The sequence below is a fragment of the Sorex fumeus genome, unplaced genomic scaffold (assembly GCF_029834395.1).
Source record: "Sorex fumeus unplaced genomic scaffold, SorFum_2.1 ptg000042l, whole genome shotgun sequence".
Classification (NCBI taxonomy): domain Eukaryota; kingdom Metazoa; phylum Chordata; class Mammalia; order Eulipotyphla; family Soricidae; genus Sorex; species Sorex fumeus.
In genome coordinates, this window is record NW_026606099.1 from 3,576,748 (window position 1) to 3,603,380 (window position 26,633).

Sequence of the window (26,633 nt, forward strand, 5' to 3'; positions counted from 1 at the left end):
GTTTTTCCTTCTCACTGCTGCCCGTTGCTTAGGCCGTGACTCGAGCCGGTTGCCCGCTCGCCTACCGTCCCTTTCGCTATGGCCCTCAGCGATGCTGACGTGCAAAAGCAGGTGAGGGGCCGGGATGGGGTCTTTGAGAGCCGCGGTGCCCCTCCTGGGTGGGGCGCTGGAGCCCTGCGCGGGGGGAGCGAGGCCTTGGGCGGCCCAGAGGCGACTCGCAGCGTCCAGTTCCTCAAACCCTGGGTCCTGAGGAGCTGTGCAGAAGGGACACTCGCTGAGCTCCGGGCGTTGCTGCTCGGATCCTGCGCGTTTCTAGCTGGTGGCGTGCCGTCCCCTTGAATGTCCTGATTCCAATCGTGACCGCCCCTGTGTCCCCAGAATACTTGCTGTGCCACCGAGAGTATCTCGCCCGCAGGGCAAAGCCTGGCAAGTTCCCCGGGGCGTATTCGATCTGCCAAACACAGTAACAACAGGTCTCACAATGGAGATGTTACTGGGGCCCCCTCGAGCAAATCGGTGAACAACGGGAGGCCAGTGCAGTGCAGTGCAGTGCTATACTTGCTGTGCGTGGTGGACCCGAGAGCTGAAAACAGGTTTGTCAGGAATGTCCCTCCACTCTGGAGCACTTGCCTCTGTTGTGTGAGGCCTTGGATTCGATTCCCAGCACGCAGAAAACAAGAAGGATCCAAGAAGATCTGCATTTGGGTCCGGCTCATGCCTTGCACGGCGGGCCTGCACTTCGATTCCTGGCACCTCAGGGGCTTCCTAACACCGTGACTTGGGCCCGCCTGGTTGCCAGGACCACAGGCAAGTCTCAGGATGTGCCCCTAGCCAGCAGACACCCCCCCACCCCGGGCGAAAGAAAAGAAAACAACGCGTTTGAAATGTGAATTGCTCTTCACTTGATTTTTACGCCTGAGGTTTGTTTCGGTTGAGGGCCACACCCAGTGATGCGCAGGAATATTTTCTAGTTCTTTTTTTTTTTCCTTTTGGGTCACACCCGGTGATGCTCAGGGGTTACTTCAGGCTCTGCGCTCAGGAATCACTCCTGGCCGTGCTCTGGGACCCTATGAGATGCCCCGGGATTGAACCGGGTTAGCTGCATGCAAAATTGGCCGGCCCTATCTTCTGGTTCTGCACTCAGGAAATCACTCCTAGCAGGCTTGGGCCACCAAATGGGATGCGGGGGGCTCCAACCCGGGTGGGCTGCCTGCAAAGCAAATGCTCGGCCCCGTTAAGGTGATCCTGAGGTTTTACTATCTGAAAGAATGGTAAGGTGAGAGTGCTGCCACTGTGTTCTTTTGCAGTTATTCAAGCATTTGAGGATGTTAATTATGGCAGGAGCAGCCTCTGAATTCAAATGGCTGCTCTCCTCCTAGTCTCTAGGTTAGTTAACATTCTTCATTTATTAAGTAAATATGCTCATTGTGAGAAGATACTAATTATTTTGGGGGGTGCCAGGGGTGATTAGTCCTGACTGCACTCGGAATTACTCCTGGCGGTGCCCGGGGAACCTTGTGAGACACTGGGGTTGGGGACCGAACCCCAGTTTTAATTCTAAGGCGATAGAACAAGAAGGATACTAATTCTAAGGAGAATGTGAAATTCTCCAGAGGGAAACAGTGAGGTCAAAAGTAAAGCAAATTTGTGCCCAAAGGGTGGACATGAACAAGCCCAGGGTGAAATGCTGTAGATGTGAGGGTGTACCCCCAAGTAGAGCACTGGAGATAAATATTTAGCAGATGCGCTCCTTTAAAAAACAGTATTGGGGGCTGGAGCAATAGCACAGCGGGTAGGGCGTTTGCCTTGCACGCGGCCAACCCCGGTTCGATTTCCAGCATTCCGTATGGTCCCCCAAGCACCACCAGGAGTAATACCTGAGTGCATGAGCCAGGAGTAACCTCTGTGCATCGCCGGGTGTGACCCAAAAAAGCAAAAAAAAAAAACCAAAACACAATAATATTTATAAACCTCAATTCCTAACAGTACTTGGTACAAAGTAGAGGAGTCAAGGTTCATGGAAAAAATTGCTATGACACTCATGATCCAGGATCAATTTTGCATATATATGGGAAACTAGGGTTTTTTGGGGGATCTTTTTTCCGGGGGAGGTAGTTTGGGCCACTACCAGCTGTGCCCATGATTAAACTGGGGTCTCTTTTTGTTTGTTTGCCTTCTTCGGGCTCTTCACTTAGGAAGCACTCCTGGCAGGGCTTTGGGGTGCCAGGTATGGAACCTAGGTCTTCTGCATATGAGGCGTGGAAGGTCCTACCTGCGGTACGACACTCCCACCGCAAACTGGGGTCAGCTACATGCCAAACTCCTTACCCTCTGCACACTTTTATCTGGCCCTGGGATACTAATTTGTTTGGTCGCTTTTAATCTGCCCTATCTTCTCTTTGTTGTCTTTAGAAATGTTACGTAAAATTTTCCCAGCAGAAACCTGGACTTGAAAAATTTCCATTTGTCCTGCAGATATTCCTACACTGGAAGTTTGCATTTAGTAGTCTAACATGAGCAGGTTTCTCAGAGAAGGAAGCTTCAGCTGAAACTTAAATCTCTACATGATTTAGAGCAGGGGTTTTGTGGCTCCGAATGGGTCCCCAGGATAGTCTAAAGGGGCCCCAGGAGAAAATCATGTAAACGAGGGAGGCACAGCACAAGATTAAGGGGGCATACAGTAGGATGAGGATTACTGGAAAAAACAAGGTCAGAAGGAGAACTGTTGGGGAAAGGTTGAGAAACACTGGTTTAGAGAACTAAGTGTACTTGGGTTTTTTGTTTTGTTGTTTGTTTGTTTGTTTTGGGGCCACAACACTTGGTGATGCTTTCGGGTTACTCCTAGCTCTGCCCTCAGGAATCACTCCTCCCCATGGGGGACTATATGGGATGTTGGGGATTGAACCCGGTTGGCTGCTTGCAAGGCAAGTGCCTGCCTGCTGTACTATTGCTCCAGTCCCAGTTTGCTTCTAAGTTCTAGGAAAATTCTCTGACTAAAGCACACTCAACAGCTTGTTAGTTTTCTTAGATGAGTAATCAGATGTTTTTTCCTTGGATAGTTCCATTTTCATGAGAAGAGACCTTTTGTTTTATTTTTAACCCAAGATGAGTGGAGTTCTTGGACTGATCACGAAAGGGAAGTAGGATAACAAAAATAGCATCCACAGAGCAGTTTAAGAACTCTCGCAGTATTGACGCTTGCCTTATATGCAGCTGACCCAGGTTCTATCCTCCGCATCTCAGACGGAGCCCTGAGCACAGAGCCACAAGTAAGTCCTGAGCGCTGCCTGGTGTGACCCAAAACCAAACCAAAACAAAAGATTTATTCTAGGCTGGGAAGGTTGCTCAGTGGTAGAATACATGACTTATATGTGGGAGGCCCTGTATTTGATCCCAGGTACCACAAAACAAAATCAGTCTTAAACTATTCTTATAAAACAATAGTGATTTTTTTTTTTCTTTTTGGGTCACATCTGGAGATGCCCAGGGGTTACTCAAGGCTCTGCACTCAGGAATCACTTCTGGCGGTTCTCAGGGACCATATGGGATGTCGAGGATTGAAACCAGGTCGATCGCATGCACAACTGGTGGTGCTGGGGAAGTAGAGGTGTCTCTCCCAGTGTGGTGCTCATGGGTCACCTGGTAGTACTCTAGGGACCAAGCATCCAACCCTGGACCTCCTGTACACAGTGTATGTTCTTAGCTCGTTGAGCCATTATCTCTCTGGCCCCAGAACAATGAATTTCTAAAAAATATATTTCTGGGACTGAAGAGATATTTAAAGCAGGTAAGCACTAGCTTTTCATGTAGCTGATCTGGGTTCAATAAGTGGTCTCCTGAGCACTGATAGGAGTGATCCCTGTGTATAGAGCCAGGAGTATATATTTGTAGAACATTGTGTTTTATTAACTATTCTTAGCAGTATCTAGGATAATGGCTATAGGTGTTTATTTTGGGGGCCTGGGGGCCACATACGGCAGTGCTCAGGGTTACTCCTGGCCTTGCTTGGGGACCATATGTGGTGCCAGGTCTTGGCTGTGTGGTAGGCAGGCACCTAACACCCGTACTCTCTCTCAACTCATAGTAGGTGTTTTTGTGTTTTGTTTTGGTTTGGTTTGGTTTTTTGGGTCACACCTAGAGATGCACAGGGGTTACTCCTGGTTCATGCGCTCAGGAATCACTCCTGACGGTGCTCGGGGACCATATGGGATGCTGGGAATCGAACCCGGGTCGGCCGCGTGTAAGGCAAACGCCCTACCCGCTGTGCTATTGCTCCAGCCCCATAGTAGGTGTTTAATGAAGCCTTTATTCCCTGATTCCTTCCCCAATTTATTAAAATATTTGCATATATTTTTGGTTTTGAGGGGTGTGTGACCAGTAGGACTGTTCTCAGGCACGACGATGGGATGCACTTTTGGCAGTGCTGGGGAGACCCTAGTGCAAAGAATTCACTCCAGCCCTTTGATCCATCTCCCCAGTCCTAGATATATAGTGACTTAATTCACTATATATCAGATTTGGAGAGGAATCTGACTCTAAAAACTTAATTACTGAGTTATTAGGAAGAAAATCTTTTTAAAGGTCAGAGTTTTCTGCCTTAGGGGTGGAGTTATGTGTCCTTAAGGGATTGACTGTCCTTAAGGAATCTCTTATAGAGAACAGTTGTGTTGATAGCAAATAGAGTTCTGACCTGAGTTAAAATTAGTGCTTTTTGCTCCAGGCTGTATCATCTAGTCAAATCTGGTAGCAAAAGGTCTAGTTAGTGATAAAGTAGGTAATGCAGGTTTGAGTCAGGGTTTTCCAGTGAAGGCCAGAAGTTCTGTAGCATTTATAAATACCTGTTTTGGTTACTGTATTTAGTTTAGGGATAAACTCCTTTTAAAATTCCAGCCCGGAGGCCTGAGAGATAGTCTAGAGGGCAAGGCATTTGCCTTGCTCATTCATCCAGGTTCCATCTCCTGCATTCCATATGGTTCCCAGACCCCACCAGAAGTGGGAGTGAAACCTCACACAATGGCTCCCTGAGTGCAGAACCATGACTCCGGAATGCCCCCGGTGTTGCTTCAAAACTGAACAAAAAAGAATGGCAAAATTTGGGGGCTGGAGCGACAGTACATTGGGTAAGGCTTTTTGCCTTGCACAGCCAAGCTCAGTTCAATCCCTGGGACCCCATCTGGTCCCCTGAGCACTGCCAAGTGTGCTGTGCCCCCTCACCCCCCAAAAGAAAATAAGTCGGGTTGGAGCAATAGCACAGCGGGTAGGGCGTTTGCCTTGCATGCGGCCGACCCGGGTTCGATTTCCAGCATCCCTTATGGTCCCTTGAGCACCGCCAGGAGTAATTCCTGAGTGCAGAGCCAGGAACTTCAGCCTGAATTAGGTGAAGCTTCAAATTGAGCTTGAGGTGATGCTACCATTCTTTTGGCGAATACACTTGTACATGCGCGCACACACAGCACTTGGGGGTCATTCTCAGTGGTGCTTAGGGGACCATGACGTGCCAAAGATTGCACCCAGTATTCCCCATGCAAAGCATGTGCTCACCCTTTGAGAAATCAAGTAGGCTCTGATTTGCGTGAAATGTTTTGGCTCCTAAAGAGTAAGGTAGTGTCTAAGATATAGATATATTTTTTCCCTTGTGCTGGGAATTAAACCCATGGCCTTACACATGTAAAACATTCTTTCTACCACTAAGCCACGTACCTGGCAGCACCATGGTGCCCCTAAGCACAATGTTGTACTTTAGCTCACAGTACTGGGGACCACCAGGGCATGGGTGCAAGTAGTGGGAATCAAATCTGGGGATTCCTTATACGAGGCATATGGCCCAAGGCTTTTGAGATATCTCTCCAGAACCCAAGGTTGAATTTTTTAAAATTTTTTTTTTACTTTATAAAGTAGTTCACAATATTTGATTGCATTTAATATTCAAACACCAATCGCACCACCATTATACCTTCCCACCACCATATTTTGGATGTTTCCATCCAAAATAACAATCCCTGCCCCAAAGCAGAACCAAAATATATTTTGTATTGTTTGATTGAAAAACTGCTGAAAATGTAACAAAATAGTATCCTTAGAGGAAAGAGTGAGAAGATGGTTGTAGTTGACCCAGGGGCCATTAAGCCCTTCTATAAGAAATTACTAACATGTTGTTAAAGGCTGAGCCAAGGTTGAATTTTTATTAACTTTTACCATCATAACTATTTTGTTTGTCTGGTTTTTTGGTGGGTTTTTTTGTTGTTGTTTGTTTGTTTGTTTGGTTTTTGAGCCACACCTGGTTATGCTCAGGGTTTTCTCCTGTCTCTGCACTCAGAAATCATCCCAGCAATGCAATGCCTATGAGGCGCATAGGAGCATTTCTATTTGGCTGCCTGCAAAGCAAAGCCCTTATCCCTGAACTATCCCTCGGGCCCCTGTTTTGTTTTGTGGCCTCACACTAGCTATACTGGAGTATAGGGACCATATGGGATGCTGGGAATTGAACCCGGGTTGGCTGCGTGCAAGGCAAATGCCCTACCGCTGTGCTATCGCCCCAGTCCCTAAATCAGTCTTTTATTGACTGTATATTATGGGCCACATACTGTCTGAAAGAATAAATGAGATCATTTCTATTCTCAGTATATTATGAACTATTATACTATTCTCCCAGTTCTGTAAGATTCAGATGTTGGAGTGGGGCAACATTTGGCCTTTGGGTATGTGCTATTGCTCCAGCCCCTACAATACTGTTAATGATAGCCCAAGTCCTATTACTGGCCCTGTGTTACTGGTCCCATTAACTAGAAAATTCTGAGAATAGAAATGATCTCATTTATTCTTTCAGACAGTATGTGGCCCATAATATACAGTCAATAAAAGATTGATTGAGGGACTGGAGCGGTAACACAGCAGGTAGGGCGTTTGCCTTGCACGCAGCCAACCCGGGTTCAATTCCCAGCATCCCATATGGTCCCCTGAGCACCGCCAGGAGTAATTCCTGAGTGCAGAGCCAGGCGTAACTCTTGTGCATTGCCGGGTGTGACCCAAAAAGGAAGAAAAAAAGATTGATTTCATCTGCCTCACAGATGGGAGGGGAGGGAGGCGGGTATATTGGGGTTTTTGGTGGTGAAAAATGAGTACTGGTGAAGGGAGAGGTATTTGATTATTGTATGACTGAGACTTAAACCTCAAAGCTTAGTAACTTTTCCCACGGTGATTCAATAAATATAAGAGGAAAAATAAATAAATAAAATTATGAAAAAAAAGATTGATTTAAATGATTCCAAAAGATAAATATATTAATATCTTTTGTTATATTAAAAAATGAGAAACTCTTTTCTTTTTTTCTTACAGATAAAGCATATGATGGCTTTCATTGAACAAGAAGCCAATGAGAAAGCAGAAGAAATTGATGCAAAGGTGAGATTACATTTTCTGGGCTTAAGACATTATCAGGGGTCTGGAGTGATAGCATAGTGAGTAGGGCCTTTGCTTTGCATGCGGCCAACCCAGGTTTGATTCCCAGCATCCCCTATGGTCCCCTGAGCATCGCCAGGAGTAATCCCTGAGTGCATGAGCCAGGGGTAACTCCTGTGCATCGCCGGGTGTGACCCAAAAAGTAAAAAAAAAAACCCAAAACATTATCAGATTTTCATATAGTATTTAGTTATTAGGTGTGATTCTTATCTCTGTGCTTAGGGGACCATATGTGGTACCCAGGATTTGACATGCAAGTGTTGTACTACTTATACTGTATCTCCAATTTTTGTATTTTGTTAAGTAATAAATTAGTTTCTTTTAATAAAAGGGTTTTTGTGTGTGTGTATGTTTGGGACTCACCCAGGCTTTCTCTTGGCATGCTGAGGATCAAATCTGGGTCCAGCCCCAGTTAGGAAAATCTTTACTAGTACTTAGGAAAATCTTTTAGTGCAATGCATGGAACTATTCATACTAAAAATAAAATTTGCTTTCTAAACATTCTTTTTCTTTAGTCATGTTTTGGTTTTTGGTTTTGGGACCTTAGTGGTGCTCAGGGACCATCTGCATAGCTGGGGGTTAAAACTGGTTTGGCAGGATCCAAGGCCCTTATACTATTATACTATCTCTCCAGATTCTTTCTGAACTTTCTGGGTTGGTTTTTTGGTTTTTGGGTTTTTTTGGCCACAGCCACTGATGTTCAGGGGTTACTCCTGGCTCTGTACTGAGGCCTCACCCCTGGTGGTGCTCAGGGGGCCCTATCGGATGCAGGGATCTAATCTGGGTCTGTTGTGTACAAGCCTTCATTGCTGTACTAGCTCTCTGGCCCTAAATATTCTGATTACCAATAAGTACCCTAAAATTTTATAGTAGCAAATAGAAAATCCACACATTTTGCATTGGTGACTATGATTAATGGTTGATTAATGGTGGAATTTTGTGTTATTTTGCTTTTTTAAAATTAATATATGCGGGGCTGGAGAAATAGCACAGCGGGCAGGGTGTTTGCCTTGCATGCAGCCGACCCAGGTTTGATTCCCAGTATCCCATATGGTCCCCTGAGTACCGCCAGGAGTAACTCCTGAGTGCAGAGCCAGGAGTAAGCCCTGTGCATCGCCAGGTGTGACCCAGAAAACAAACAAAAAAAAAATTATATATGCTCATTTGTCCAGTTTGATTGTCACTGCATGTTGCCACTATAGCCTGAAACTTTTGTGCCTAGGTATTCTAGAACTAAAACTCCCTGAAGCTTTGAACATCTCATAAAGATTGTTTTGTCTGCTTCTAATATATGATAGTTGGTATTGCTTAATATTATGTTGATGACTACATGAGCACTTCAGTTTCTTTCTTTTTTTTTTTGCTTTTTGGGTCGCAACCAGCAATTCTCAGGGGTTACTCCTGGCTTTGCACTCAGGAATTACTCCTGGCGGTGCTCGGGGGACCATATGGGATGCCGGGGATTGAACCCGGGTCGGCCGCATGCAAGGCAAATGCCCTACCCGCTGTGCTATCACTCTGGCCCCCAAGGACTGCAGTTTCTTATATGTACTAGTTCTTTATTTCTCCCTGCAACAAATATAGAATTATTTCAGCTGGGAAATACTTTCTGTTTTAAATTGTCTTAATTTGGGGCTGGAGCCTTGTATGTGTTAGACCAGGCTCCTAGCACCCCGTGTTCTCCCAAACATCACCAAGAGTGATCCTCCGCACTAAGCTCCAGAGCACTGCTGGTGAGACTCAAGAAAAAAAGTGAAAAATTAAGTAGCCTTATAATTTGTCCAGCACCTTCTATTGTACTTACTTCTTATGATAGGCATAGAAATAGCGGTTAGGCATTTATTATTATTTAGAATATGAAAGGTCAGATACCCAAGTTATTAGACATGTAAATTGTCAGCTTAAACTATTCAAAAATCATAATTTATTACTGCTTGAAAAATCACAGGAATCTGATACACTGTTTTTGTTTTGGTTTGTTTTTTGACCATACCCTGTAGTGCTCTGTGCTTACACCTGGCTCTGCACTCAGGGATCACTCCTAGTGGGATTTGGGGAGCTATGTGGCATGCTGAGAATTAAACTGAGGTTGGCCATGTGCAGGGCAAGTTCCTTAGCCAGTATTCTCTCTCAGTATTCAGTCCTCAATACACTATTATTAAAAGTAAATTTTTAAAATAGTTTCATTGAGGGGCCGGAGCGATAGTACAGTGGGTAGGGCGTTTGCCTTGCACGTGGCCAACCCGGGTTCAATCCTTGGCATCCCATATGGTCCCCAGGAGTAATTCCTGAGTGCAGAGCCAGGAGTATCCCTGAGCATAGCTGGGTGTGACCCAAAAAGCAAAATTAAAAAAAAAAAAAAGCTTCATTGAAACTGGAGCCCCAGCGGCCTTGTGTACAACCGACCTGGGTTTGGATTTGTGTGTGTGTGTGTGTTTTGTTTGCTTGTTTGTGGGCCATACTGGGCAGTGGTTGGGCTTACTCCTGGCTTTCTGGCTCTGTGGATTACCTTAAACATATATTGTTACAAAGCTAGTGTTATCTCAATAAAGATTTAATTATTTAGGATAGTAAGAGGGCAAAAAAAAAAAGGTAAGAGGGCTAGAGAGGGATACATGCCCTTGCACTTGGCAGACCTTGATATCACATGCAGACCTTGATATCACATGGTTCCCTGAACACTACCTGAGTGACCCTCAAGCACAGTGCTGGGAATAGCCCCTCAGCACCACTGTGTATGGACGGCTCAAAGAAAGGGCTAGCTTTGTGTTTGGAGTCTTGTGTTTCATCTCCAGAACCTCGTGATCTCCTGAGTACTGCGAGGGGGTGGGTAACCCCAAAGTAAACAAGCTAATAATTTGCAAAATAAAGCTGACAACTTATACATATAATGTATTTGTTTTGTGGGGGTTACCACACCATGTAGGTGCTTGGGGTTGGTCCTTATGGTGCTTTAAGGGTTTTGAGCTAGCTCTCCAGTTCCGTAACTTACAAGTTATGATTTCTTTTTTGGGGGGCCACACCCAGTGAAGCTCAGGGCTTACTCCTGACTCTGCACTCAGGTGCTTGGGAGATTTTGTGGGGTGCCAGGAATCAAACCCACATCGGCTATGGGCAAGGCAGAAACCTTGCCTGCTGTACTACATCTCCAGCCCCTAAGCTAGAATATTTAAAGGACTGTTAGATTTATTGTATTTATTCCATTTCCGAGACAGATTATATAATCCTTATTTAAAATTTTCCTCTCCCTCTTCCTTTTCCTTTTTGATGCTGTGATAACCGAAAGTTGTCACGCCTTAGTTGTGCTCACACACACTTCGCACTTGTTTGCAGTGTGCTTGAGACCTGCACTTTGTTTTGGTCTCAAGCACAAGCTTCATGGTTCCCAAATAGGAATCTCATTCAGGCACATGGACCATGTCAGGAATTGAACTTAAGGCTTCATGCTTGCAAAGCAGGTGCAGTACCACAGAGCTGTCTTTGGGTCCCCACTTAACCAATTGGTGAGTGTGAGTGTGAGTGTGTGTTTTCGTGTCTGTGTGTGTCCATGGCAGGACACACATGCCACACCCAGTGGCTCTCAGAGTTTGCTTGATTTTAGCCACTGTGGCAGAGCCCTGATTGGATCCAAATGCCTTATATAGTGTCCTGATCATTGCCGGGGCATTCCTGAGCACAGAGCCAGAAATAGCCCCTGCATGTTGTCACATGTGGCTCAAAAATTCCCCCCCCCCCAAGAAAAACTGAGTCATAATAGATATCTTTATATATAGAAAAAGGAGCTCACAAGTATTTCAAATCACCAGCTGCTTGAAATAAAACTGATTATTAAGATCTGGTATAATGAATCAATATTAACTAATTCCCTGTAGGCAGAAGAAGAGTTCAACATTGAGAAAGGCCGTCTGGTGCAGACCCAAAGACTAAAAATTATGGAATACTATGAGAAGAAAGAAAAGCAGATTGAACAGCAGAAGAAAATGTAAGTTGATTTTGGCTGTAGAATTAATCTAAGAAAGGTTTAGAGAGGCCAGGGAGACAGTGCAAGCCTTAGGGTGCTTGCCTTGTCAGGAGTAGCCCCTGAGCATCCCTATGTGTAGTTCCATCCCTCCTCTGCCCTCCAAAAAAAAGTCAGAGGTGGCCAAAGGGCTGGAGTATATGCCTTGAAGCAGAAGCCTTAGGCTTGATCCTTTGCACCGCTTGATTCCCGTAGATGTGCAGATGTGGACTCTTCTAGTAGTCACACACAAAAATGTTATGGGACAAGAGCAGAGCATGTATTGAAGTCAGACTGGTATGAACCAACTCCAACTTTTTTTTTTTTTTTTTTTTGCTTTTTGGGTCACACCCGGCGATGCACAGGGGCTACTCCTGGCTCTGCACTCAGGAATTACTCCTGGTGGACAATATGGGATGCTGGGAATCGAACCCGGGTCGGCCATGTGCAAGGCAGATGCCCTACCCGCTGTGCTCTTGCTCCAGCCCCCACAACTCCAACTTCTTTTCTTTCATTTTTTTTTTTCCAGTGCTGGGGATGGAATCCGGGTTTTCTGTCAGCCTCTTGGGCTAGGGTCTTCCCCAACTCAAATGGAAATCTCACAGGGTTACCGGAAGATTAAATTAGAGTAACTGATAGGAAAGTACTTGCTACTTGACAGGCACCCTTTGAAAAAAAAGACAGTGAAACCAGTGGGTTATATCAATGGGTTTCTTTTGGTCATTAGGAAGAAAACTTTTTTTTTTTTTTTGCTTTTGCGTCACACCTGGCAATCGATGCACAGGGGTTACTCCTGGCTCATGCACTCAGGGGTTACTTCTGGCGGTGCTTGGGGAACCAGATGGATGATGGGATGATCGTACCCTGGTCGGCCGCGTGCAAGGCAGACACCCTAACCGCTGTGCTATCGCTCCAGCCCCAGGAAGAAAACTTTTTTTTTTTTTGCTTTTTGGGTCACACCCGGCGATGCTCAGGGGTTACTCCTGGCTCATGCACTCAGGAATTACTCCTGGCGGTGCTCGGGGGACCATATGGGATGCTGGGAATCGAACCTGGGTCGGCCATGTTGGCTGCGTGCAAGGCAAACGCCCTACCTGCTGTGCTATCGCTCCAGCCCCAGAAAACTTTTTATACATAACAAGAAACTGTATATTCGTTCATTACAGTTGTATTCTTTCTCTAAGTTTTTGGTTTTTATGTATTCTAATACTATTTTTGATACCGTTTTTAGCCAGATGTCCAATTTGATGAATCAAGCAAGACTCAAAGTCCTCAGAGCAAGAGATGACCTCATTACAGTGAGTAATTCCTACTAGTTGTAAAATTTATGTTTCTTTATTTACATATTGAGAATTCAGTTTAACTTACTAAGGGGTTGATTAGCTTTTTCAGGGAGAAAACATTTGATTAGCAAATTACGATTTAGATGTTATAATAAATATAAAAATGAGGGATTGGAGAGAGAGCGCGAAGGCCTAAAGCTCATAGTTTGCATGCAGGAGGCCTGGAGGTTTAATTCCCGGCATCACCTGGTCCCCAAGCACCACTACTAAGTGACCCCCAAGCACTAAGCAGGAATTGTCCCCCCCTAGTGTGGCCCAAAATCCCCCTCAAAAAAAAAATGCAACCCATGTCTACCTTTGGAGACTCTCTGATTGACAGAATATAAGACTCCCTTAGATCTAAAGGTGATAGGGACCACGGAAATTAGAAGGGAGGGTGCAGAGTTGGGTTGGGGGCCATACCCGGTGGTGCTTAGGGGTTACTCCTGGCTCTGCCCTCAGGAATTACTCCTGGTGGTGCTCAGGGGATCATATGGGATGACAGGGATCGAGTCCAGAGGAGCTGTGTGTAAGGCAAGTGATCTATCTGCTGTAGTCTCTCTCCAGCACTCAATTTTTTTTTCTTTCATTTTGGGGTCATGCTGGTGTTCTTGTGACTTAAACAAAGGGAGCATCTTGTCCAGAAGTGATCCCTGAGAGCAGAGCCAGAAGTAAGCCCTAAGTATCACCAGAAGTGGCCCCCAAAGGCAGACAAAAGAAAACCCAAAAAAGGATCATGTTGCATAGTAGATTTTTATCAAATCACGTCGATCTTTCCCTTGTCAGTCACACAGCTGTAACAGAAATTAGAGGTTTCTGAACTGATGCGCCCTGGGACTGTGATGATGCCTTGTGCTTCCTAGAATCCTTAGCATGGAAGCAACTGGTTTTGTTGCAGAAAGGAGATAAAATGATACTCATGATACCCTTTCAGTTACTATACTGCAAACCACAATGCCTAAAGGAAAAAAAAAAGTGCCACAGAGGCACGCTGGAGACCGTGGGAAATTGGAGACATTGGTGGAGGGAGTGGATATTGTGGTGCTGGAACATTATGCAGCTAAAATTCAATCATGGACAACCTCGTGACTTTGTAGCTCACTGTGGTTCAAACTATTTTTGAATAAAATAAGCAACAGGTTTAAATTAGAGTGTGTCTTGATTGAAAACAGCAATAGAATGTGCCATGATCAGGCATGTGCTAGGACCGGGTGACTTCCCGGCTGACTATCCAGATGTACAGGTAACATTTTTCTTTCTTTTTTGTAGGACTTACTGGCTGAAGCAAAACAAAGACTCAGCAAGGTGGTAAAAGATACAAACAAGTACCAAGTGCTGCTGGATGGACTGGTCCTCCAGGTACCTTTAGCAGTCAGATCTACCTGTTCTTAGAAAAGTGAAAGATACATGAGCTTTATTTTCCCCATTTTCTAATCTTGGCTGTTATCATCTTGGTATTTTCCTTGTCCCATAGAGAAATGTGGACTGCCTGGGGGAATAGTAATAAATGATTCCTCAGATCATCCAGGTTTCCCACTCTTTGATCTAGGTTTTACATCCAGGGTCCATATTTCCTTGGAACCTCCAGCTTTCAGCCCTCCTAATTTGATCAGACCCCTAAGATAGTTGTTTTAGATATTGGCATCCAGACAAATACTATGTACATTTTGATTGAAGATTAGCTATTAGGTCCTTATCACTGTATCAATTTCATCCTGTTGTTCATCGATTTCCTTGAGCAGGCACCAGTAACGTCTCCTTTATCCTAGCCCTGAGATTTTAGAAAGTGCCACATTCGAGGCTCTTTCAGGGTCAGAAGAATGAGACCCACCATTGTTACTGATTTTTGGCATTAGGTCCTTATATTTGTCTTTAAGCTTTGTTCCTGTGAGACGTCAGAGAGATAGTACAACTGTTAAGGTCTTGCATGCAGCTGATCCTGATTTGATCACAGGCACCACGTCTGGTCTTCTGAGCACTGCCGGGAGTAGGCCTGGAGCACAGAACCTGGAGTAATTCCTGAGAACTGCTGGTGTAGACCTAGAACCTCCCAAAATTTGAAGATATTTTTAAGCACCAAGAAAGACAGCCATGTAAATTGAGTTCTTCTACAAGAGTGTTTCAGCAGTAGGGCGTTTGCCTTGCATGCAGCCAGCCTGGCCAAGCCAGGTTCGATTCCTCCGCCCCTCTTGGAGAGCCTGACAAGCTACTGAGAGTATTCAATATGCCAAACACAGTAACAAGAAGTCTCACAATGGAGATGTTACTGGGCCCGCTCGAGCAAATCGATGAACAATGGGAGGACAGTGTTTTATGAAAAGATTTTGGTTTTGTTTGTTTTGTTTTTGTTTTTGGTGATATTCAGGGATCACTCCTGGCTCTGGGCTCAGGAATCACTCTTGGCAGTGTTTGGGGAATCATATGAGATGCTGGGGATTGAATCTCTGTTGGCCATGTGTAAGGAAGGCACCCTGCCTGCAGTACTGTCATGGTTCTATGTTCTTGTACTATGTATGCTGTGTTTGAGGGAAATAAGGAGACTTGTTTTGTTTTTGCCACACTGGTGGTGCTCAGAGCTTACTCCTGGCTCTGCACTCGGATGGAATTTGAGGGATCGTATGGGATGTCAGGGATCGAACCGGACTGGCCATGTGCGAGGCATGTGTCTTACCCATTGTCCTATCACTTCAACACACAAAGAGACATTTCCCCAAACTAGATAAATGAAAACATTTTGCTGTAGCTTTATTTTCAAGCAAAGGCTATTCTGTTTAATACTGATTGCTTCTAATTGTGTTTTACAGGGTTTATACCAGTTGTTAGAGCCCCGAATGATTGTACGTTGCAGAAAACAGGATTTCCCTCTGGTAAAGGTAAAGAGCTTATAGAAGTAATCTTTCTTTTTCAACATTGGAAACGTTGATGCTGTAGAGATAGTACAGCGGGTAAGGTGCTTACCATGCATGCACCCAACCCCAGGTTTGTTCCCCGGTATCCCTATGGTCCCCTGAGCACTTCTGGGCGTGGCTCCCGAATTAACACGCAAAAAAATACCCAATAGAAATCTGGGGCTAGAGTGAGAGTACAGCAGGTATAGTGCTTGCCGTACACATGGCCAATCTGGGTTTGATCCCTTGCATCCTGTATGGTCCCCCAAGGACTGCCAGGAACAGTTCTTGAATGTTCAGGAGTAACTCCTGAATATCGCCTTGTATGGCCCAAACACCAAAAGAAAAAAAAAAAAGAAAAAGAAGAAAAAGAAAGAAAGAGAAAAGAAATGTTAGGCCGGGGAGATAGTTCAAAAGGACTAGGAAGAAAGAGTAAAAGAGCTTAGAGTAAAGAAGGCTTCCCGGTCTGTATATGACCCCACCACAGAGCCAGGAATATCCCCTGTTTGTCACTGCTGTGAGAAGCCCCTGAGCACAGCTTGGTGTGGCCAAAACTCAGGAAACAAAACCCAAAGCCCAATCGAAATGTTAGGATGAATTCTCCAGCAGATAACAGCTTAACCATGACGATTGAATGAGTGCTAACAATTGTAGATAGTCAATGTTCATTTATTGTGGCTGGAGAGAGTACAACAGGTAAGACGCTTTTTTATTTTTTAATGTTTTGTTTTGGGGACCCCACTGAACAGTACTCAGGGCTTTACCCCTGGCTGGGCTAGGGGGACCATATTGTGCCAGGGATTGGACCTGAATTGGTACAAAGCAAGCACCCTACCCACTATAGAATTGTTCCAGCCCCAAAGCCTTGCATGCAGTCTGCCGTGGCTTGAATCCCAGGCAACGCATATGGTCTCTCAAGCATCAACAGGAATCAGTCGTGAACGCAGCCAAAAATAATTTCTGACCACTTCTGGGTATATCCACTCTTTTTTTAAAAGTACATATTTATTACTAATTTATCAAGGTAACATTAGCTTACAAGAATACAAATATTTATTTGTTTGGGGGATACAATGTTACCATATAAGAATGCTAGTAGCCCTATAATTCTGTGCTTCACTTTTTATTATGATTATTTATTAAAGTAGCACTGATTTAAATATCATATTAGCTTTATATGCACAGCATTTTAATTCAGCATTTACATATACTGTATTCTGATCACTGCCAAAAGTCTAGTTTCCATTTTCTCCTCTGCATTATTTTTGGGTTAATTTGTCTTGTTTTGTGGTACCATAGTTTACAAGATCCCTCTACCACAGTCTCTTCTCCCCCACCCCCCTCTTGCTTTTTAAAAAAAAAATGTTTTTTTTGGGGGATGGGGGATTTTTTTTGCTGTGCAAAAAGCAATCCCTATGTACAAAATAGCCACCAAGAAAGATGTTGATGTTCAGATTGATCAGGAGGCCTACCTGCCTGAGGAAATGTGAGTATTCTTGCTCGTGTTCCATTTCTTTTTTATGGGAGGTAGTCACACCTGGCAATGTCCAGGGACCACTTCTGGCTCTGTGCTCGGGGGCTAGTCCTAGCAGTTTGGTGGACCATGGTGTGATACTAGGGATTGAACTGGGTCTGGCTGCATGTAAGGCAAGCACGTTATCTCCTATCTCTCCCCTCACACTATTTTGTTTTGAGGCCAAACCCAGTGGTGCTCAGGGACCTTGAAATGCTGGGAATTGGGTGCTCCAGCCAGCTCTGCAGCCCCTGTGTTGAATGGTTTGAAGAACTGCTGTCCCATTTAACATTTACAACAGTGGCTGCATCATTTTACATTCCTGCCAATAATATAGCTATTTTTGTTACAATACCTATTATCTATGATCTATTTGAAATAAATAGGAGTATATTCTCGCTTGTATAGTTTGTTGCTCATTGAAAAATCAAGCCTTTCTCTAGTTTCTGCTTGTCATTGTTTTCTATTTCTCCAGGCTGCTGTGCAGAAAGCAATCCCTATGTACAAAATAGCCACCAAAAAAGATGTGGATGTTCAGATTGATCAGGAGGCCTACCTGCCTGAGGAAATGTAAGTGTTCTTGCTCGTGTTCTTAACATTTTTGTCTGAGAGCTCGAATTGCCTTTAATCTGGATCTTTGAAAATCGGATTTTTCTCAATGGCACTTTTAGCCATAGAGACAGAGGTACGGCTCTCTTCTACTTGCAGCTTTTGCATTCTCTGCATGTCTTATTTTTTTATTTTTTTAAAAATTTTTAAATTTTGTATCACTGAATCACCGTGAGATACAGTTACAAAACTTTCATGTTTGAGTTTCAGTCATACAATGATCAATCCCTCCACCAGTGCACATTCCCCACCACCAATCTCCCCAGTATCCCCCCGCTTTCCATCCTCCCCCTGCCTCCACCATGGCAGACAATTTCCCCCATACTCTTTCTCTACTTTGGGGCATTATGGTTTACAATACAGATACCGAGAGGTTATCATGTTTGGTCCTTTATCTACTTTCAGCACACATCTCCCATCCCGAACGATTCCTCCAACCATCATTGACTTAGTGATCCCTTCTTTATCCCAGCTGCTTCTCCCCCAGCTCATGAGGCGGGCTTCCAACTATGGGGCAGTGTTCCTGACCCTTGTGTCTGCTGTCCAAGGTGTCCATCTCATATTATGTTATTTTATATTCCACAAATGAGTGCAGTCCTTCTATGTCTGTCCCTCTCTTTCTGACTCATTTCATGATACTTTTCATGTCCATTCACTTAGAAGCAAATCTCATGACTTAGTCTCTCCTAACAGCTGCATAGTATTGCATTGTGTAGATGTACCAAAGTTTCTTTAACCAGTCGTCTGTTCTCGGGCACTCAGGTTGTTTCCAGGTTCTGGCTATTGTGAACAGTGCTGTAACATATAGGTGTAGATGTCATTTCTACTGTGCTTTTTTTCACCCTCGGGATATATTCCCAAGAGTGGTGTTGCGGGGTCATATGGAAGCTCAATTTCTAGATTTTTGGGTTTGGTTGTTTATTTATTTATGCTTTGTTTGGGTCACACCCAAGCGATGCTCAGGGTTATTCCTGGCTCTGCACTGAGAAATTACTCCTGGTGGTGCTTGGGGGACCATGTGGGATGCTGGGAATCGAACCCGGGTCAGCCACGTGCAAGGCAAATGCCCTATCTGCTGTGCTATCGGTCCAGTCCCTCAATTTCTAGATTTTGAAGGAATATCCATATTGTTTTCCAGAAAGGCTGGAGCAGTTGGCATTTCCACCAAGCAGCGAAAGAGTGTCCCTTTTTCCCCACATCTATGCCAGCACTGGTTGCTTTTGTTCTTTTGGATGTGTGCCAGTCTCTGTAGTTAGTTGTTTTTTTTTTTTTCCCTTTTTGGGCCACACCCAGTGATGCTCAGGGGTTACTCCTGGCTCATGCACTCAGGAATTACTCCTGGCGGTGCTCGGGGGACCATATGGGATGCTGGGAATTGAACCTGGATCGGCCATGTTGGCTGCGTGTAAGGCAAACGCCCTACCCGCTGTGCTATTGCTCCAGCCCCTAGTTGTTGTTTTGATTTGTTGTTTTGATTTGCATCTCCCTGATGATTAGCGAAGTGGCACATTTTTTCATGTGCCTTTTAGCCATTTGTATTTCTTTTTTGAGGAAGCTTCTGTTCATTTCGTCTCCCCATTTTTTGATGGGGTTGAAGTTTTTTCCTTGTACAGTTTTACTAGTGTCCTGTATATTCTGTATATTAATCCCTTATCATATGGGTAAAGGTAAAGGTAAAGGCCCTCCCGTTGATCGTCGATTTGCTCGAGCGGGCCCAGTAACGTCTCCATTGGAGACTTTGTTGTTACTGTGTCTGGCATATCGAATACTCTCGGTAGCTTGCCGGGCTCTCCGAGAGGGGCAGAGGAATCGAACTCGGGTCGGCCATGTTGGCCGCTTGTAAGGCGAACGCCCTACCCGCTGTGCTATCGCTCCAGCCCATATGGGTATTGGGTAAATATTCTTTTCCATTCTGTGGGCTCTCTCTGTATTCTGGCCACCTACCTTTCTTTCTTTCTTTCTTTCTTTCTTTCTTTCTTTCTTTCTTTCCAGTTTTTATAGCCCATCTTAGTTATATTATAGGATAACTTTTTTTTTATTTAAGTGAATCATCATGAGATACAGTTACAGACTTACATATTTTCGTGATTACGTTTCAGTCAAACAGTGTTCAAGTACCCATCCCTCCACCAGTGCCCATTCTGGTCACTGTCTCTTTTAAAGTTCAGAAGCTTCTTAATTTGATATAGTCCCATTTGTTTATGTTTGTTTCCACTTGCTTGATCACTGGTGTTGCATCCTTGAAGGTGCTTTCAGCTTCAGTGTCCTGGAGTGTCTTCCGTTCTTACAAACCTGCTTTTGTCCACTCTTTCATCCCACAAGAGGTAGCCCTATTTCCATATCCAAATGTCAGAGTGGTTCCTGGTCTCTGTCAGATGTGGAGGAAGATAAATTCTATCTCTGTCATTATCAAAGATAAGGGTCATGTATAATTTCAGCATCAGAGCACTCCCTTGATTATCTTTTTCCTCACTAAATAATCCACTGGCCTTCCTATTAGAAAAACCCAAGTCAGCCGCCCAGTTTCATTAGATAGAGAATTATCGTACCAGTGGTACCTCTGCTGACCGTGACAGCATGTGAGAGGTTTCCTCAGCTTCCTGCTAAACTTGTGCCATTGAGAAGGGCACTGGGAACTCCTGTAATTTTCTCGCACATTGTGAGGTTTCCTTGGCACCCCATTGACCTTCAGAGAGCAGCGTCCTTGGGACATTTGAACTTACTGAAAGCGCTAGACTTGGTTTGGGTCGTGACTTTAAATCTCACTGCACTTTGATTTTCTCATCCTAAGTTAGGTTGGCAGCGTCCCCTCACAGCATTCATAGATGTATCCCAGTGCCTGGGCTGGCTCAGGCTTGCACATCCATAGCCTCTCTGTGTGGTGATCATTGTTGTAGAAATCAAGTGGAATGTGAAACATAAGGTTGGAAGTATGGGAAGTTTTCTGTCATTTCCTCGTGTCTTTGGTGCCAGATACTTGAATTTCAGTGACTAGTAAAGTAATAAAATAAATATACCATTTTTATTTATTTTACCATAAAGTATGTGTATGTATGTGTGTACACACCATATTTACTTTGTGGTCTGGGGTATTGATATTTCTGAATGGCAACATAGGAATACTCATTCACATCATGAGGGATAAGTACATGAAGATTTGCTGGGCCAGAATGCTAGTACAGTGGGTAGGGCATTTATCTTGCATGTGACTGAACCTGAGGTCAATCCCCAGCAGCCCCACAAAAAAGATTTGCTAGTCTCTCTCTTTTGTGTGTGCATGTTGGGGGGCGGGAGGGGTCACACCCAAGTGATGCTCAGGGTGTTACTCCTGGCTCTGGCTCGCACTCAGGAATTTCTCCTGGCAGTATTTGGGGGACCATATGAGATTCTGGGGATCAGACCCAGATTGTGTGCAAGGCAAGTGCCTTACCCACTGTACTATCTCTTCAGCCCAAGATTTGCTAATCATTTGCTGCCAGAATGACTGGAGGTCAGTTCAGCTTTTTGTTTTTGAGGGTTTTTTTTGCAGTTTTTGTGGTTGTTTTGTTGTTGTTTTAGCCATACCCAGCAGGGCTCAGGGCTTACTCCTAGTTCTCCATTCAGGAATCAAACCTGGCAGGGATTGGGGGACCATATGGAGTGCTGAGCATCAGACCCAGGCTTACTAGATGCAGATACCCTACCCCCTGTATTATTGCTCTGGCCCCAGCTCGAGACCTTTTTCAAAGTCGTTCATGGTTGGGTTTCGGCCATACAGTGTTCCAATACCTGTCCCACTACCCATGTCCCCAATTTCCCTCCTTCCATCTCCCCACCCCACTCTGTCTCTATAGCAGGCACTTTTCTTCTCTCTCTCTCTCTCCCCTTCCCTCCTCTCTCTCTCTCTCTTCCTCACTCCTCCCCCTCTCTCTCCGCCCCCTCCAACCCCCCCCCCCGCCTCCCCCACCCCCATCTCTCTCCTCTCCTTTCCTCACCTCTTTCCCTCTTTCTCTTTTTTGAGTATCAGCTTGCAGATGGTTCCTTTTATTTGACACATAGTGAGTCCCGCCTGATTATTAGCAGGATCGACCTTTAAGACACATTTAGTTGATGTTTCTTCCTCTTTTTATTTTGTTGGGACAGGCTGATAGGATTAAATTAGATGATACTGTAACAAAATTAGGTTATCATTCACTGAGTGGTAATTATCAGCATGCATACTTCAGTGTTTTTATAGTTTTTTTTTGTTTTGGGGGTCACAGCCAGTGGTACTCAGGGCTCCTTGCAGTGCTCAGGAGACCATATGTAGTGCCAGGAATTAAACCAACAGTTGATCATGCGCAAGGCTAATGCCGTACTCCCCTTACTATTCAGAAGTTTTCTGAATCTCAAGTTTATAGCTTGTGCCTCTTGATCCATTCTATAGATACTCCATACATTAAAACTGCTTTTGTCATAATGAACTAAAAGAAAGTTTCCCAGCTATAGAAAACAAAATATTCACAATGCCTTTTTAGCAATTCTGATTGTTTGGGGGGAAATTTTAAACAATAATGGTGCATCTTTTGTCAAAATAATGAATGTAATCAATGTAGAGAAGAGTCAAGTAGAAATCATCTGCCTCACAGGCTTTTGGAGGGGTGGTGGGGGGGTATACTGGGGTTCTTGGTGGTGAAAAATGAATACTGGTGAAGGGAAAGGTGTTTGATCATTGTATGACCGAGACTTAAACCTGAAAGCTTAGTAACTTTTCCCAGAGTGATTCAATAAATAAATATAAAAAGAAAATAAATAAATAAATAAATTAAGGTGAGTTCATGCCCAATTCAATCAGCTAATCAGTGGCTGAATAAATAGCAGTACTCCTACCAATAAATAAATAAATAAATAAAAGGTTCCATGTGTTTTTGTCTTTTTCAAATCTATAAAAATTGCCTTTTGTTGTGTTCATTGTAGAGCTGGTGGAGTTGAGATCTATAACGGGGATCGTAAAATAAAGGTTTCCAATACTCTGGAAAGTCGGCTGGACCTCATAGCCCAGCAGGTGAGTAAGAGAATACTTCTCATTAGTCTGTTCTACTATCAAGTTATACAGAGAGGGGCTGGACACTCTCCCATAGCACAGCAGTTAGGGTGTTTGCCTTGCACGCGGCTGACCCAGGTTCAATCCCCAGCTTCCCATATGGTCCCCCGAGCACTGCCAGAGTAATTCCTGAGTGCGGAGCCAGGAGTAACCCCTGTGCATCACTGGGTGTGGCCCAAAAAGAAAAACAGAGAACATATTGTGTCCACTCATTGTTTTTTGAGGTTTGTTCTTTCCAGTTTGGACATTTTCTTACCTAGCGGCATTTACTTAGGTGACAGTGTTACATGAAGGGAGGATTTGGGATCAGGACCGGAGTTGGGTTTATACACATTCTAATGCTTATGTTTTGGTTCGTTTGGTTTTTGTTTTTTAATATTTGCATTTTCCTACAGGTTGAGATGTTGACCAGAATTCTTTCTCTAGAAAGAATTATTTAAAATTTAAATTAAAGACCCTCCCGTTGATCGTTGATTTGCTCGAGCGGGCCCAGTAACGTCTCCATTGGAGACTTTGGTGTTACTGTGTCTGGCATATCGAATACTCTCGGTAGCTTGCCGGGCTCTCCGAGAGGGGCGGAGGAATCGAACTCGGGTCGGCCATGTTGGCCACTTGTAAGGCGAACGCTCTACCTGCTGTGCTATCGCTCCAGCTCCAGCTCCAGAAAGAATTATGGCAACTAAATACACTTGGGGGGTCGTGATGGGTTTGGACCACATCTGGGTGTTCAGAGCTGATACTTGACTCTGTGCTCAGGGGTCACTCCTGTGCTTGGGGGATTGTGGTGCTGGGATCAAATCAGGGTCAGCTGCATGCTACCTTCCTGTACTATCTCTCTGGTCCTAAAGGAAATATACTTCTAAAAATTGCTTGGGGTGAACGGGGGCTACTTCCAACATTCTTAAGGGTCCATAATACTGGGCATCAAACTCAGAACTTCTAAAGTGAAAGGCTTGTGTTCTAACACTGAGCCACATTCCTTGTCCCATACCCCACTTTCAGCTTTTTGAGCCACATCCAGCTATCCTCTGGAATTATTCTTGATGGTGTATGGCTCCCACTCCATTTTTTTTCTTTTTTGGGTCACACCCGGCAATGCTCAGGGGTTACTCCTGGCTTCGCACTCAGGAATCACTCCTGACGGTGCTCGGGGGACCATGTGGGGTGCTGGGAATCAAACCCAGGTTCGCTGTGTGCAAGGCAAACGCCCTACCCGCTGTGCTATTGCTCCAGCCCCTCCCACCCCATTTTTTAAAGTGTTTTTTTTTTTAAGTTTCAAAATTAATTTAGGGGCTCCTCACCTGATGGAGCTTAGGAGATAATCCCAGTGTTACAGATCGGAGCAGATAGGGGTGTGATGCTGAGGTTTGAACCCAGGGGCCCCACATGTGCTCCAGTCCCTTCTGGTAAGGGCCCTTTCTTCCTGCCTCACAGTGCAGCAGAAGCCCTTGAGCATGACTTTAGGACTTTTCAGGGGAGGAGCAGGGAGATGGGGCTAGACAGGAGGTTTGGGACACACACAGTTGCCCAGTTGCTTCAGCATTTCTCAGAGGACCATGCAGTATCAGGGATCAGATGGGGCCAGCCACATGCAAGGCAAGCACAGTAACCCCTTCTAGTCTCGATATGTGTTTAGCTTTGCTGGCCTTATAGGGGTTAATAGCTGGCCACCAATGGCTACCAAGTATAGTTCTGGTGTGTTTGGTTGGTTGGTTGGTTGGATTTTTTGTGTGTGGGGGGGAGGTGTTTTGGGGGTTTTTTGTTTTTGTTTTTGCTTCTTGGGTCACACCCAGTGATGCTCAGGGCTGTGGCTCTCTGACTCTGCACTTAGGAATTAGTCCTGTAGGTGCTCTGGGGACATGGAATTCTGGGGATTGATCCGGTTATCCACGTCAAGGCAAACCGCCTTACCCGCTGTACTATTGCTCTGGCCCCCCAAGTATAGTTCTCTTCAAGTTCTCCAACTGAGAATTCTTCCTGGGCTAGAGAGATAGTACAGGCAGGCGTTAAGACACTTGTCTTGCACGCGGCTAACTCCAGTTTGATCACAGAACTGCATAGAGTCCCCAACAAATCTTCTGGGCATGCTGCCTGCCCCCGCCTTACCCACCCGCCCCCCCCACCCCCCCCAAAAAAAAGAGCTTATTTACTAAAGAATTTTATTTCTTTGCAGATGATGCCAGAGGTACGGGGAGCCTTGTTCGGTGCAAATGCCAACAGGAAGTTTTTGGACTAAGCTGGGAGGTGGCATTCTCTGTTGTCCTACTTCAGAGATAATGGAAGTTTCTGATGTTTGAAAAAACCAAGCTATATAGATAGCTTCTTCTTTCCTGTTCTGATATTCTGTATTTATCAGTAGCTACCCTTCTGTTGCTCATACTCTTGCCTGAAATGTCAACAGTGGGAGGAAGTTTCATTTACTCTAATCAGGAACACTACCACTAGCTTATTTAAAGAAGCGACATGGCTTTCAGTGACCCTCTCTCATGGAGGGGGTGGTCGGGTGGTGGTTCGGTGGTGGTTGCATGAACCTCACCAGTTTGTCTACTCTTTCTCTGCTTCCTGTTTTCCAGTCTAGCGATCGAGGTTTGTGGTTTTCTCTGTCCTTAAAGGCTTAAAATGCATGGAGTATAGTAGCTTCACTGTTAACTTTTGGGCCTAGACCTTTTCCTGTCTAAATGTGATTTAAAAATCTAAGCCACAAATATGCTTTATTTATTAAAACAGAAGGTTTATGTGGAATTTATTGTCATTCTATTATACAATACAAAGTACTGAAAATTTGTGTCTTGAGAGAGTGATTATTGGGGGAGGGAGATGTAAAGGTGGGGATTGGCCATACTCGACTGTGCTTAGGGTTTACTCCTGGCTCTGTGTTCAGGGGTCATTCCTGGTATGCTCGGGTGACCATGTGGGATGCTGGGGATCAAACCCAGGTTGGCTCCAAGAACCTTACCAGCTACACTACACTGGTCCAAGAGAGTGGGTTCTACTGAAGTATCTAGTCTTCTGGACTGCTCAGAGCTTACTCCTGGCAGGGATGAGGACACCATATGTGGTGCTGGGGATTGAATCCGGGTCAATCAAAGTAGATGCCCTACCGCTGTACTGTCTCTTCAGGCCGGAAATCTAGAGATTTCTTTATCCCTGTATCATGTGCTGGTTGATAGCTCCCAGTATGTGTTCCAAGCATCACTCGGGAGACCATTCAAAGAGTTGCTCTTCTGTATCCTCCTTTTGTGCTTCCTGGGGGCCTGGGGCTGCATGAAGCCACAATTTCCATCCGCTGCATTGTCTCACGTGCCAAATGTGATCCAGGTAGCACTGCCATTAGGGTCCCTAATGCTGCAATAAGGTGGGCAATCCCTAGCACAGAACAAGTGTATGACCTCTGATATCACAAGGAGGGGGATGGGGAGGACTAGAGATAGTACAGCAGCCTTGCACACAGCCACCTTGGGTTCAACCCCCAGCATCTCATATGGTCACGCAGGTCCCACCACATGTGATCCCTGAACACAGAGCCAGGAGTAAGCCCTGAGGCCTACTGGATGTGACTCAAAAACATACCAATAAAACCCCACCGAATGGGAAGGGAAGGGGGAATGGAAAGCCCTCTTAAGATTTTGCAGGGAGGAGACTGGAGTGATAATATAGTGGGGAGGATGTTCGCCTTGCATGCAGCTAACCTGGTTTTATCCTCAGCATTCGATATGACACATAGAGCACTGCCAGGAGTAATTCCTGAGTGGAGAGCCAGGAGTAACCCCTGAGCATTGGTGGG

General features: G+C 44.9%; 1 protein-coding gene across 1 annotated transcript; it reads left to right on the forward strand.

Annotated features, from left to right (window-relative positions):
• ATP6V1E1 (ATPase H+ transporting V1 subunit E1) lies at nt 1-25,591 on the forward strand. Its single transcript, XM_056120113.1, has 9 exons — nt 1-111; nt 7,336-7,401; nt 11,331-11,440; nt 12,687-12,753; nt 14,047-14,136; nt 15,582-15,650; nt 17,654-17,748; nt 22,723-22,810; nt 25,023-25,591. The coding sequence occupies exons 1-9, from the start codon at nt 79-81 to the stop codon at nt 25,083-25,085; spliced, it is 681 nt and encodes a 226-aa protein (XP_055976088.1). The 5' UTR covers nt 1-78; the 3' UTR covers nt 25,086-25,591.
• The last annotated feature ends 1,042 nt before the right edge of the window (nt 25,592-26,633 follow it).

Coding starts and splice junctions, on each gene's coding strand:
- ATP6V1E1 (XM_056120113.1), top strand. CDS start 79: ATGGCCCTCAGCGATGCTGACGTGCAAAAGCAG. Junction 11,441..12,686: donor ATTGAACAGCAGAAGAAAAT/GTAAGTTGATTT, acceptor TACCGTTTTTAG/CCAGATGTCCAATTTGATGA. Junction 14,137..15,581: donor TGGATGGACTGGTCCTCCAG/GTACCTTTAGCA, acceptor TGTGTTTTACAG/GGTTTATACCAGTTGTTAGA.